This window comes from Paramormyrops kingsleyae, chromosome 3 (assembly GCF_048594095.1).
Source record: "Paramormyrops kingsleyae isolate MSU_618 chromosome 3, PKINGS_0.4, whole genome shotgun sequence".
In the NCBI taxonomy this organism is placed as follows: domain Eukaryota; kingdom Metazoa; phylum Chordata; class Actinopteri; order Osteoglossiformes; family Mormyridae; genus Paramormyrops; species Paramormyrops kingsleyae.
Window position 1 is genome coordinate 12,412,236 of NC_132799.1, and position 14,790 is coordinate 12,427,025.

Consider the following 14,790-nt stretch of genomic DNA (forward strand, 5'->3'; position numbering starts at 1 on the left):
TAGCATATTTCATATAGGCTAGCTTGTGGCTGCCGGGGACCTCATCGCCGTGAAACCCTTTCATTTTAAAACCGTTTACTTCCTAATCGGGAGGGGGGCTGTAGGCAAAAGGGGGATTATGTGAGAGGAGAATGCCTGTGAGTCAGCCTGTGAGAACGAGAAGAGAGAAAAGAATAAGCAGAGCGATGGCCTGCGCAAGCATTGTGCTCCAGGAAAGCCTGTGACGGACTCAAGTAGTGCAGGCTGGGGGAGGGGAGTGTCCAACTAGGCAGAGGCCACGCCTCCCTGCGGTGTGACTGGTCGGAGGAGGAATAAGGAAGGCGGGGCATGGGGAGTGGGAGGAGGAGACTAGCACCAGGCTGTAGAGGGGGCTGGCATTGGGAGTCGGAGCTCTCCGCTGCCTCTTATACACTAGGTGAACCTTAGAGGACCTGGCAGAACAGAGCAGAGAGTCTGTAAAGCACCTGAGCGCAGCGGGGCTGCAGTCAGAGCTCTGTCCCTGACGGGATTACCAACGCCTGCTGCAAACGCACATAGTTTTTTTTTTTTAATAATTCCATTTTTCTATCATTTTTCTGCTCTTCAGCCAGAAGATGGCGCACATGCGAAGCGGTGCTCTGCTGACACAGGTGCTAAGCCTGACCCTCCTCACCTGGGCCGCCGAGGATTACGACTATTACACCTGGCAGGCAGACAACGTCCAGAGCGGGCACTTCCACGCCAAGCAGCCGCAGTGTGTGGATATCCCGGCCGACCTGCGGCTGTGCCACAGCGTGGGCTACAAGCGCATGCGGCTGCCCAACCTGCTGGAGCACGAGAGCATGCAGGAGGTGCGGCAGCAGGCCGGCAGCTGGGTGCCCCTGCTGGCCAAGCGCTGCCACAGCAACACACAGGTCTTCCTGTGCTCGCTGTTCGCGCCTGTGTGCCTGGACCAGCCCATCTTCCCATGCCGCTCGCTCTGCGAGGCTGTGCGCAACAGCTGCGCCCCCGTCATGGAGACATACGGCTTCCCCTGGCCCGAGATGCTGCAGTGCCACAAGTTCCCCAATGACAATGACCTCTGCATCCCTGAGCAGTTCGCCGGCCAGCAAGTGGCACCAACTCCAGGTACAGATACCCTGCCGGGGGGGGGGGGCATGAAAGAATCCCTGTCTGAATGTGAGGTACTTGCTCCGTCACACAGGAATATAAGAAGATATGTGAGGAATCTCGGAGCTCATAAAGGTGCTCAGATAAGTCACCTGTAGGAAGGTGTTCCTAAGGCATCAGTGTGAGTGCGGGAAGAGCGGAGCTTCCACCACGCGTTTCAGGGCATTAGATCATTTTAAACAAGACTTTCATTGCAGAGCTGAAGTCCTCACAAATCCACAGTGAATCAGTCGGGTTTGGTGGGTTTAAAGTTACTTCATATGCAGTATATCCTCCTGAGACCCAAGGAAAAAAGTGTCCTTCAATTGTAGGTTATTTGTCTTTGGAGGAAATAAGACATCTTACAGTTTAGATTTTTTCAAATTTATTCTTATTTTAATTTCACAGCATGTCCTCTTTAGTGCACAACAAGAATAAATATGTTTCCCAACATCAGTGAAAAAATAAATGCAAAAATACAATGTCCACTACAATGGACATAAATGAATAGGTCGGCTCTCAGGAGGATATTTTACCTCATCTTTATGGAGTGACCAGTAATCAAAAATACTTATTAAGTTTACACATATTCTGAGTTTTAAAACTGAGCTTGTACTTGTTAACTATTCTGACCATTGTATGAATATGAAACAGGTTAATTATAGGCAATATAGGTGTAGTTTTGTAGTAACAGAGAAAATGCTTCCGTTTTTTTCTGTGTTAAGTTAGGGTTTGGCTCTATAGAAATGGCTTTTTCAAAAGCTCTATTTTCATTATAAAAATCTCTTCAGGAATGTGGAGGGGACACATCCAGCTGTGAGCACGGCTGCTCTGTCCTTTCACTCGCTTGGCAGTCGGTGGCTGATTAGCCGAGAAGCTAATTAGTAAGGAAGGTGAATAAGCGTCAGCATGGCAGGATGATGCAATAGGGTGCCAGGGAGATGGGAGGGGAAGTGGGTGTAGGAAGCCGGCAAAGTACAGTCGGGGGAGTGCCTACAAATGGCTGGGCACTTGGGGTGGGGGTGAATGCCATAGTGTGATGGCGACTGGGGTCTCCCTTTTGGCCTGGCACTCACGGTATTATGGGACAAGGACACACATAGAGACCCTCACAGGCATCCACAATGAAATAAAAGGTTAGACTCACGATACACAAATGGTATCACATATGGTCTGTAAGTCACCCTGATTAAAAGAAGCATGAAGATAAATAAATCACACTGCGACAAAGCTGGACGTACGTCAGAACAAACAAACCAGCAGACACACACATCTCAGGGTCTAGGATGTTATGCAGAAAGGAACAGCCTCTTCTGCTGCCATCTGTCAAATGTATGTAGGAGCCTTCTACCTGTGTATATATTAAAGACGGGGTTATGCGTGCATGTAGGACATGGGATCATACATGTCAGAAGACAGGATGAATCCACAGACTCATGGAGTAAGAGAGCATGGATTATAGAGGGAACTGACTAACAGCCCCACGTAAGGCTGCTAAGCAAAGTCATCAGCCTCTGATTCCAAAAAAGATCAAGCCTTAGTAGACAGAGACAAACGCTTTAATTTTGGATGAAGTTATTCATCGCAGAAACTAAGGCAGACAGATGAAATTCAATGTCAGATGCACAAAGTGAGGAGTGAACACTGGCAACAGACTCTCTGATTGGGGCAGTGAGAAGGTCACAGAAAAATAACCTGTAGGGGATGTTCAGGGAACTCTGCTCTATGTGCTGCTCCAGCCCAGCCTCAGGGAGATCCGATTAACCAAACATCATGCTTAGAAAACTGGTCACATATAGTACTGCGCTAAGAGTCTTAGGCAGTCAAAGGAAATGTTTAAGGCTATTTATCTGGGTAGTAAATATATATTTGCCCAAAACAAAAAAACACAAATTAACAAAAGAATATATGCATATTGAGAGTAACACAATAAAAACTAACTAATTTCTTCTTTTCTCAAAAAGTTACACTACTTCAGTTACCAAACCTGTTACTGTACCAAACCTGTCCTCAGGGGAACCCAAATTATTAGAACCTCACTTAATAAATGTATTTAAATACTTCATGACTTTAAGTCAGTGAGGTATAGATTAGCCATACAAGACAGCGCTAGTGGGTGGGTCAGAATATATATGGGTTGGTGCAAATATTGGGGTGACTTAGGAGAGCATTTAAACATCATTCTCCACGACTGCCCAAGACTTTTGCACAGTTCTGTATGTGGTTCAGTTTAGAGAGACTCCCCCCGTTTGCATTTCAACTGGGAGACAGGACCAGCCTTTGATTTGGGGCTTCATTTACTGAATAGATGTACCTCACAGAATTTCCCTTTTCACTCATTGTGTCCTAAATGACCTTCCTTAAATAATCTCCATAAAGCCCATTCCATCACTACTGCTTGTGGCTCCCTTACACTGTTGTGTAAAGCGATCCCCCAAGCTTAACAGCTGCTGTAGAGCTACTGCTGGACAGCCCGAGTGAAAACCACAAAGCAGGCTGGCCGCAGAAGGCAGCAAGAGGCCAGCTGCTTCGTTTACCTTAAACTTACACTCACTTTGCCGCATAAAACTGCTAGCTTTATTTATAAGGCTTCCTACAACGGTAATAGGCGTCATATTTTCAGTGGTCACCGTGGAAGGCCAGGGGACCATTTCGACCTTATCTTTCTGCACAAACGGCACAGTTACTCAGATTCATGACATAAATTACACGCTGTGTTTTATTCAGGAGCAGTAAGGCTTTATGTTAAGTATCGTTGCCCATCATTCTGGGTTGGAAAATAGTGTCCCCCAATGTGCCTTAAAAATTTCTGTAGTGTAGGTTCTAGATGTGCAATTAAACAGGAAGGGAAAAGGGACGTGCAGTGTGAGCATGCAGCATGAATCAGAGAGTTCAGTGACGGGGACATTGCACCCTGCTCCATCAGCCAGCCAAAGCCCTGCCCCCATCTCCCTGCCCTTCCCCACCCTACACAAGGCTGGGTGTACCTCTGGTCCTTGAAAGTGCCATACTGTAACATAGCACCTGGAGGACGTTAAGCAAGAGCGTTAATGTCTGCGGGCACCACCATTTGGCCACCGGGTGACTGACAGGTCCACTGGCCCGCCTCCAAGCAGTCCGCCATCTTGGCAGTTGGCCCCTTTCGAATGATGGCCGACTCAGACATAACATGCATGTCTACAGCCACCACCACCGGCAAAACAACTGAGAGAGATCCAAGCCCTCAAGACCTAAACATGGCATGTGGCTACCTTGCTTAGTGTAGATGTGCGAGCCAGGTTTCACAGCATTCCAGACTCACTCGGGGGAACGCAAAGAGCGCCGGAGGCTGTGGTCATCCCGTGCCAGCGGCTCATGCCCCTCTACCCCCATGGGGCCTTCACAGTCCAAGACTGAAGTCTCACGACTCCTCGGCACTCCCTGGCAGTGCCATCGTCCACACCGCCGTGCCAGATGCCGTATTAGTTACAGCAAGCCTGCCTGACGGGTATGACTGGGCCGTATGCATGATCTCTGTGTGCCTTTTGTATTAGGGCCAGAGGAGAAGACGTGGCATCATGTTACACTTTATTCAGGGCCGGACAGGACACAGAACACATATTATTGGGGTTTTAGGGCAACATGCGACTGTAAATAACACCTAGAGGAGGACCGGATATCACCAGTGAAATTTGCCATGATAGGGAAGATCTTCCAGCTAGGCAAGATATGGAGAGGATGGCTGTGAGTTATGCTCATCAGAGCAACACAGTGACGTGTCTCTGTCCCCTGGCATCCAGCTCTGCTTCTCTTCGCGTCTGTTGGTACCTCTGGAAGACCTAACGCGTTTCAGGCCATAAATCCAGATGATGACCCCTGTAGATCACAGACTTAAAGTCCCATTCCCAAGCCGTTCCTAAGATAAAGGCAAGAGGACTGAGATGTAAAGGGTTTTTACCTGCTTGCCAAGTTGAAGATGGCCTGCAGCTCACACCAAAGCCCAGCTCCAGCTCCTGGGGTTCAGATACCTCTCAGGGAGGAATCTCAGCACCATTTTCCTGGACTGCCTCCTCTCTGCATCCTCTACTCCTCTCCAGACCTGAGAACGACCTCCATTAGCTGCCTATTGGCCCATATTGTCACCTGCATGAGAGGAACAGAGACAAGGCTGAATTCACCTTGTTTCTTTGAGTTAGGCTTCATATCAGTATTATGAAGAAGAAAGCGAAGGAACAGATAGTATCTGCTGCTGCTTTAAAGCATGAACAAGCTACAGTACGTCCCATGCATTTCTATACCACGACTTGCTGAGTCTCTCCACATGGCAGTTACGTTTATCATTAATAACTGTTTGCCCTCTACTACTATACCCGTCCAAACCTAAGGATGTTCAAGGCCTGCATGTTAGCAAAGCTACATGAGGAGGTGAGGACATCACAACATTTCGACAACCCTAAAACTCAACAGGAGGCCTGCTGGCTCCATCGTAAGACAGATCCCGCTGCGATCTACCAGAAATACACACACAAATCTTTCCGTCACAACAGAAACTTATGTTATCTGCAGACATTTAAAAACGGGACATGCACAAATTACTTCCTTCTGCATCTACAACTATGGCCAAAATAATTGGTTCCCCTCCATTTTTTCAAAAAGAATCACAATCTTCCGTGAAATAAGTTGAAACTGACAAAAAGTAACTGCCATCTACCATTGTTTATTACATACTCCATATAGTAGACACTTTCTGATTTATCACTTACTCAAGAAAATTTACATCAGTTTATTAATGTTGTCCAGAGCATCTTCCTTAATAGGATGTAACAGATGCACCTCAAAATGGTGACCTTGACTTCACTCCTTCCTCTCCCCTCAGCTTCCGAAGTCTGCCCACCTTGTGACAGTGAGCTGAAGACAGACACCATCCTGGATCACTTTTGTGCCTCTGATTTCGGTGAGAGTCTGACAGTAACACAAACAACACAGTTTATGTACCTCGTTACATACCATGATATTTCCAAGCCATATTTTACACTGAAAAATGTCATCTAGTCATAGTGTACACCAGGGGTAGTCAATTATTTTTCTATGAGGTCCAGATTCCATCAGCGAAACTAATCCAAGGTCCACTGCCCCCAGTAAAAGTTTCCTGTGGGGAAGGGGGGGTAGATATCACCAAACATGGGGAAGGTCCACACCAGTACATTTCTCTGCTGACCAGTGAGTGGTTGGTTGAGCGTGGTGGGAATCCATTGCATGGTCCAGATTAAATTGTATGTCAGTCCGCCAACTGAGCACCCCTGGTTTACACAGAGAAAGGCATTACCCAGCCTTTGTTTGCGCACTGAAAGATGTTACCCAGCCTTTGTTTGCACACTGAAAGATGTTACCCGGCCTTTGTTTGCACACTGAAAGATGTTACCCGGCCATTGTTTACACACTGAAAGATGTTACCCGGCCTTTGTTTACACACTGAAAGATGTTACCCGGCCTTTGTTTACACACTGAAAGATGTTACCCGGCCATTGTTTACACACTGAAAGATGTTACCCGGCCTTTGTTGACACACTGAAAGATGTTACCCGGCCATTGTTTACACAATGAAAGATGTTACCCAGCCTTTGTTTACACACTGAAAGATGTTTCCCGGCCATTGTTTACACACTGAAAGATGTTACCCGGCCTTTGTTTACACACTGAAAGATGTTACCCGGCCTTTGTTTACACACTGAAAGATGTTACCTGGCCATTGTTTACACACTGAAAGATGTTACGTGGCCATTGTTTACACAATGAAAGATGTTACCCAGCCTTTGTTTACACACTGAAAGATGTTACCCAGCCTTTGTTTACACACTGAAAGATGTTACTCAGCCTTCATTTCTGGCTTATAAATGAATACACCAGGGGGATATGCTTTGACCCCCAGTGGAGAAGTAGTTCTGAGACACTGCTGTCATTTGCGTCCAAAATGGCTGAGGTAAGTCAACCAGATGCGACATGCCCCCAGCATTTTTTGTCTAAGTTATCAGATCAATGGAGCCTTCAGTTATGCATTTTGTGACTCAGTGAGTCTGTTTAACTGCTAGTGTTATTTTGCAGTAATAATAATAATAGCAGCATAAGGAGACTTTTTGATGGCTTACAGTTTTCACCGAAATGTACCAGCTTTCCATCACCCAGCTCCTTGTTTTCACTGCAGTTAGGTTGATATAGACGGGAAGCTACAACAGTTACTGACCTACTAATCATCCTATTCCAGCGGCCAAAAACTAAGAACGAATAGTGTGAAAAGAACAATAAGACATCCTACTGGGTTTATCTTATTTATTTCTCTTCCTCAGTGTCCAAAGGCTGATTTTTGGGACATGCTTTTATAATTCCTTATAAGTCCTACAAACCGTTTTGTTATCAGATGTTCATATGCAAACTTTAATCATTCTGAGAGAAGCTCTTTGAAATATCCAGAGATAAAGACAATCGGTCCTTTGTGTGGACTTCCCAAAGTGAAGAAAGCGGAGGGCTGTAGAAATGTCTGCAGACTGCTCCGCTAACAGCCATAAAGATAAAAAGATGAAGTTGAGTGTTGCTGTTATAAATCATGTTTAGCACTGTGGGAAAAGATGAACTGCCTACTGGACAGGCAGTAAAGTACAGCATGCAGAAAATAAATGAATTAAGAGCGTCCTTATGACATAAGTCTCACTTCCATGCGTCACATCAGCAGTGAAATAACTCGCATTTATACATCACCAACCACTCATCACAAGAACAGAACAGGGTTTCTGCACAGCAGAGATAATATCTCTCAGACAGAGGAACCTGTCAGGTTTACCTGCCTGGCAGCTAGAGGGCAACTCCATTCCTCAGCACCTTGGCATGACATGCCCCGGCATGCCTACTGAACGTGACACGGCGCATGTGACAGCAACACTGACACTGGTACTTCGCTTTGGTGGTGTGTTTTGGCTTTTCAGGTACCAGTAAGTTACGCTGTTTCACATCAGTGGATGACATCTTCTTCAGACTCTCACACTTGAATTATTTTCTAAATCCATTTAGCGATTTGTCGCATACTTTCATGCACATTCCATACAAATTTTACATCCCCCCCTGCCCCGGCAAATTTTATTGTTGGGAACCCTAAAAGTGGCAACTCAACTGCCCCCCCCCCACCCCCAAAGGTTCAGTCTTGAAACTGCCCCTAAAGTAGTTCCCGTGTAAGATGACAGTGCAAGTGATGCAGCCAAAAGCAGTGGAGTTACTGCTGATTTCCTACTACAGCCCTCCTGCAGATGACCGGTGCGATCATTTGTGTGATGAAAGACTCTGTTACTTACTCCCACGGGGTATATTAGAAAACACTTCTGGTAGGTTATAAAAGTGATAAATAACATTAAAACATATGGTGAAAGGTTATTTGTAGTACATACCAGGACGTGAAGACGTTTGCCTATAACTCAGGAGCCATGATAGATGAAGCCTTGACATAAAGTGAATGGAGCGTAGGTGTAATTTCTCAGGGAGCCTGACAGGGGGCAGTGTGACTTATGTTGTGGGTAAAGTGTGCAGGGTTGGAGAAGGAGCACATGCAGTGCCTGATCTCCTTTCAGAACGAGCCTGCTTTGCGTCATCGCTGTTTGGTTTTTGTGGTCTGCCCCGCTCTCTCTTGAATGCGACATCAATCACTAAGCCCCCTGTGCATTGACTGTGATGTTTGTCCACATCGAAGTAAATTGGCAAAAATGTTATTCTAAGCAGGAACAAAATCCAAAGAATCTTTTTTTTTTTTCTCCTAGACAATAGCAGATAAACTGCAGCTGTCAATAGATGTGATGATCATACTGGTGATACCTGGCCCATCTAATTGGCTAGTGAGAGCTGACAGGCAAGAGAAGAAAAAAATTACCATCAGATTGGTGGCTGAGGCCTAGAATGCTATTGGCTGTTAATGTTGCAAAGGAGGGGGTTGATTGGGAGCAGAACTGGAACAGGGTGTATAGGCTATCAGAACCAGATCCCCCCTGGGGTCAATTCGTATAAGGAGTCTGGACCCAGACATTGCAGCATTGTCTGGCCAGAGCAGGACCACCCTCCCCCAGTGAAGGCTTTTCCTGGCTGCTATGTGGGGGCACCACCGCTCACCACCCCTGCTGGCTCTGGGCCTCTGAATACACTCCCACACATGGTACCACTTCTGTCCTTTTCTGGACAGGTTTGCAGGTAGCTCTCCCTCACAAGCTCCAGGCCCACCTCAAATCAAGGCGTCATTAGCAGTCCATCACCCAAGACTGGAATCCGTCCCTGAGCATGACCTGGAGATCTCGGAGATAAAGTCTAACTGCGTTACATCCCAGTTAATCCAGCCTGTTGCTCCTTTCTCATTCCCATGATAGCAGTCGTCAGAAAAAGTCTCACATATCATTAGGTCAGAGCTAAGCATCTCCAAATAATCAGTATATACACACATCACTATTAGCACTGGAGCTAAATGGGTCCCAGGTCTGCACGCTGAAAGCCTGCGGTGTTAAATGACTGAACGCCATAAATCACTAATTAGTGAGAAACGTTAGTGAGGCAGGACAATCAGAACCTCTCTGAAGCACACTCCGGTTGGACGAAGTGCAGACCCCCAGGGCTATGCTCTGAGTGATGGTTTATACAATCAAAAAGCCAACTTCTGGAAACACTCAGCCTGCATACCTGCTCTATCCCTACCATTGGTCACAGGTCCACACCTTCCAGAATAATCATGAATATTTACTACTCAAACTGTTCCATCAATATGATGGACCTTTGCCGTCCCACTACTGGGCAGACGAGGGCATTCCGTCCAGTCGTTTCATTCCTCTGCCTCTTAGAATAGATGCTATACTCTATGAACCCAGATCTCAGCACCCCCACCTACCCTGTTACACCTGTCTAAATTATATTGCACAGTTGTGCTTCGACCTGTACCACTACATGGTGCGGGGGGAGAGCATGGGCTGATAAACGGAGCCCCTTTTTCAGTATCTTTGTTCACAGCTGTGGTTATCTAGGGCCAAAGCCGACTCAGCAGATATCTCAGCTGCATATGAGGACGGGCGCCTGTCGGAGGGCTCAGGTGACCCCTGTGCAGCCCTCCACGGTCTTCAAGGGACCTTCTGCTGAGAGCTGCAAAAGAGGTTTCTGTTGGAGCCAGCAGACTGAGTTTCAGCGAGCGTCTCTGTGGGTCCTGCTCACCGCTAGTGCGCCCCTGTTTCCCATTCAGAGGTGCTCAGGCCCTCACAGTTGATATAATATTTACACGGTCGCCTGACCTTCAGCAGGGAGCCTGGAATCCAATAGCAAAGACGGGAAATCTGAAAAAAAGGCAGAGCCGCAGCACATAGCCAGAATGAAAGGCTTTCACACATCCACACGGAGAGCTAGTGGTCTGCCTGAAAGACAGGTTCAGTGAAAGGCCCACTAATTCGCTGGGAACGCGAGGAACGTTTTGTAAGTAATACTCATTTCGAGCTCCAAAAGAACTGGCTGTAACATCTGGATTAGTTGCATGATTTAAATAGAGCGTTAGGAGTCAGTCCAGTGCAGTACAACCACAGGACCTTTGTAAAACGGACACTGCGGCCATCCATCCATACATACGCACAGGCAGGCGCCACCACAATATTCCCACAGCATGGGCTGAAGGTCACTAATGTACCTTATCTCCACTCCAGCGCTAAAGATGAAGATCAAGGAGGTTAAGAAGGAAAGGAACGACCGCAAGGTGATCGCGGCGCAGAAGAAGTGGAAGGTGCTGAAGGCGGGGGAGCTTCGCAGGAAAGACCAGAAGAAGCTGGTGCTGCGCATCAGGAATGGCGCCGACTGCACCTGCGCGCAGCTGGACAGCCTGGAGGGCAGCTTCCTCATCATGGGCCGCCGTGTGGGCCAGCAGATGCTCCTCACCACCATCCACAAGTGGGACAAGAAGAGCAAGGAGCTCAAGTTCGCCATCAAGCGCATGAAGTCCCATCGCTGCCCCATCTTCCACACCGTGTTCCAGTGACGTCCAGAGGAACCGCCCTGCTGCTTCATCACACACAACTTTCTGCCATTTTAGACTCTGTTTCCTGTCAAGCGCTGTCCTTGCAGTACCGTGAGACATACAGTCATCTTAGCCCATATATGCAATAGGATATTTTACAACATGAATGGATCCTTGTGCGGCAATGACATCAGATGCCAGTATATCTGCAACGGTCACCTGTAATCTACATTGCCTGGCCAAAAAAAAGTCACACACTTTAATATTTCGTTGGACCACCTTTAGCTTTGATTATGGTGCACATTCGCCAATGCATTGTTTCCACGTGCTTATGCAACATCGCAACATCCAGATTTGCATTCATTTCTCATCGGGATCTTGTATTGATGACAGGTGAGTTGAACCACTCCGTAAAGTCTTCTTCAGCACATCTCAAAGACTTTCAGTGAGGTTAAGGTGAAGTCTCTCTGGTGGCCAATTCATGTGTGAAAATGATTCATCATGGTCCTGAACCTTTGACAATTCAAGCCCAATGAATCTTGGACTTATTGTCCTGAAATATGTCCATGCCATTAGGAAAGAAAAAATCCATTGATGGGACAACCTGGCCATTCAGTAGATTCACTCAGCTGACTTCACTGTATTGTAGCATAACATTGCTGGGCTGTAATAATGAGACAATCATTGGTTCTTACGTACTGATTAAATAGTGACTTTTTTTGGCCAAGCAGTGTAATTTCAATCAAAAAGGATTTAAAAGACGTGTGAGGATTTAAAAAACGTGGGGAGTGCAAGAAGGGCATGATGCGAGGGAGAGTGAGGGATTCAAGAGAAAGGGGAGTAGAAGACAGATGGGTGAGTGGTGGTTTACATGCAAGTAAAAGCAAATGTGATTGGCCACTGAGCTCACCAATGACACGCCTCTTCTGTCCGAGAGAATGCGTGTTTTCAAGTATGGGACCCAGAAACTGAGAAACACCTATGCATGGTCTATTCAGAACTGGCACCAACAAGGATTCACTGATATTAGTATCTCTGTAATTGTAGATATCGAAAAAAATATATAAAACATTTACATATATATGTTGTATATATATGTAATGTAAAACAGATTGTTTTAATGACAGCTAGGTGAGATAGAAATATGGTCATGGCAGCATCCTTTCTCCCCAAAGGAAAGGTGGCCTACCAGAAGTGATGGAGTGTTTGACAGTACAGTGCCCCCTGCAGGTCAAATGAGGGTCTGCACCACACTACTCTCAATGGGATGATTAAGATTCCAGCCTGGGACGTGACAAGCTCTGCTCCTGCCTGGTGTGGGCCACCCCTGCTCACCATCATTATAAATCATCATCTCTCTTTTTAGAACAGATATTATTTGCTTAAAATATACATCTATGGTACGCCCAATCTACAGACTAGGCATCTGTGTTCACTGTTTCTGTAATATAAAATGAATTTAAAACTTAAAAATAAAATAAGATTTTTTATTTAGCTTTTTGTAAGTAGTTACAGTACTGAAAAACGTTTTTAAATAAAATACTGATATGACACAAATCCGAAAGCTTATTCAAAGGCCACGTTGGGATAATTTTCCTCTAATTTTCTCATGGAACGGCAGCAAAGTCATGGAAATGCGATGAACAGCAAGAGGCCATGCGTGTACAGAGAGGTGTGTGGCTTTGGGAGCTAGGCCTCAGTATCCATAATCGGAAGGTTGTCAGTTCAAATCTTGTGGCTGGATTGACAATGACAATACAGGTATTTTACCATGCAATGGGCCAGATGGATTCTGCAAGGCTCCCTCAGCTAAAGCCACTTTCTAAAGAGCAGAATTCATCATTACACAGACACAGTGAATCCCATCCCACCATACGCCTGTACTGGATGCACAAAGTCCCAAGCAACTAAACAACATTTCTATTGTTGCAAATATCATCGCCCAGCACTATTAAACCAGGACAGCAACCATTGGATGGCTAACACCTTGGGGGAGGCACCTCTAGGCTTTTCTCCCGGGGGGTTGGGGTGGTGGTGAGACTTCAAACAGTCATTCATTACAAGCTATGCCAAACTAAATGCAATGTAATGCGCAGCACACAGACCAAACACAAATCGTAAAACCCTGGAAAATGGGTGGAGCTTTTCCTGTGACATTGGTCGGAGATCAGGGCCTGGGCGTGGGAGGATCAGGGAGGAAAAACAGGGTGTTTAATTTTAGTGGAGATACTAGGATGGAGGGGTTGTGACCCCGGGGGGGTGGGGGCAGGCCTCACATGAGCCAATCTGGGCCAAATGGCCTTCTGTGGGGAGGGGCCTCGAGGCGTCCCTCTGCCACCCAACCTCACAGCATCCATGCGTTCTGCCCATCTGTTCCACCCTCCCTTACAGAACACCAACCTGGAAATGCAGCTTTACAAATGGCAACAAACCCCAGCCACGGGTTTCTGTGGCGTGACCTCCCCACCCCCCAGGTTCTGGAGTCAAAGAGCTGACAGGAAACTGGCAAAAGCTGGATCGATCACAGCACAGCGAGGCAGGCAGAGTGTGGGACGGAGCAGGGAGATGGGGGTGAATGAGGTCCGGTCAATGGCGGTCTAATTAAAGACGGAATTACTGTCACTGATCCGTGGTACTTTGCCTGGGTTGTTCATCAGTGCTCCATAACGAATCATCACTCAATTATGCCACTGATTCCCTGCGGGGATGATTAGCTGGTCTCCTCGTTTAATCTTAGGCTGTGTGGGTCGATACAGCTTTAATTATTGTTTCTGGCAGGTAATTAGCACATGGAAACTCTCCTTTAATGTATCACTCCATTAGGATCTACTGGACCTGAGTCTTCAGGGTTTGTCATTACCGAACCGCTCACTCAACACACAGGCAAAGCTAAACAAACTCTGCAGGAAATCGAAATCCACATCTGGCAACCTCGCTGGCAATTACTCCCATAACTCAGTCTCATAATTGGAATGGAAAATTCTAAAGACCATCTGTCTCTACTATACATTAACCCATTTCGCTAACATCTATTTAAAATGTTTAACGTGGCGTATTCAATGGCAAAATCATTTATATATGCCCTTCACATCCTGCTGAGAATCACCCAATCACATTAGACAACCCAAACTGGCTGATGGGCAGATCGGCCAATTGACAGCTGCAAAGTGAAGTTCCGCCCTCCATGGGAGGCGGAGCTTTGTTAGGTCAGGGCAGGCTGACAGGAAGGTGGAGGGCAGCCATGGCTTCAAACTGCTCTGTGAAAATTAAGCACTCTGCAACCCCCAGCATGTCAGCAGGATTTTAGTCAGTCATGATCACCCTCGATAAGCACATCTGAAAGGCCAGCATAGAGCTGAAGTGAAGGGCTTGCACTGCCAATTAGCAGAGTTTTATCAGTCATGCTCAATCATTCTGTCAAGTGATACCGCAAGTAGCACAAATGCACTCAGGGCGTGATTCAGTAAGGGTCGGACCTAACTTTCGAGGGGCCCTAGACAAAGCTAAACCATTCTAAGAAAATGATGATTCACATAATTCGGGGTCCTAGGCAACTACAAATTCTTTCGATATATCTAGATGTGGCCATGTTTCTGCCTGCACAAATATTTTAATTTGAATAAATGTTTTTTTTTACATTACTCTTAATCTTGTGTAATTATTCTTATAAT

General features: G+C 46.4%; 1 protein-coding gene across 1 annotated transcript; it reads left to right on the top strand.

Moving 5' to 3' along the window:
* The first annotated feature begins 396 nt into the window (after positions 1-396).
* LOC111850320 (secreted frizzled-related protein 5-like) lies at positions 397-14,760 on the top strand. Its single transcript, XM_023824085.2, has 3 exons — positions 397-1,107; positions 5,984-6,061; positions 10,812-14,760. The coding sequence occupies exons 1-3, from the start codon at positions 594-596 to the stop codon at positions 11,138-11,140; spliced, it is 921 nt and encodes a 306-aa protein (XP_023679853.1). The 5' UTR covers positions 397-593; the 3' UTR covers positions 11,141-14,760.
* The last annotated feature ends 30 nt before the right edge of the window (positions 14,761-14,790 follow it).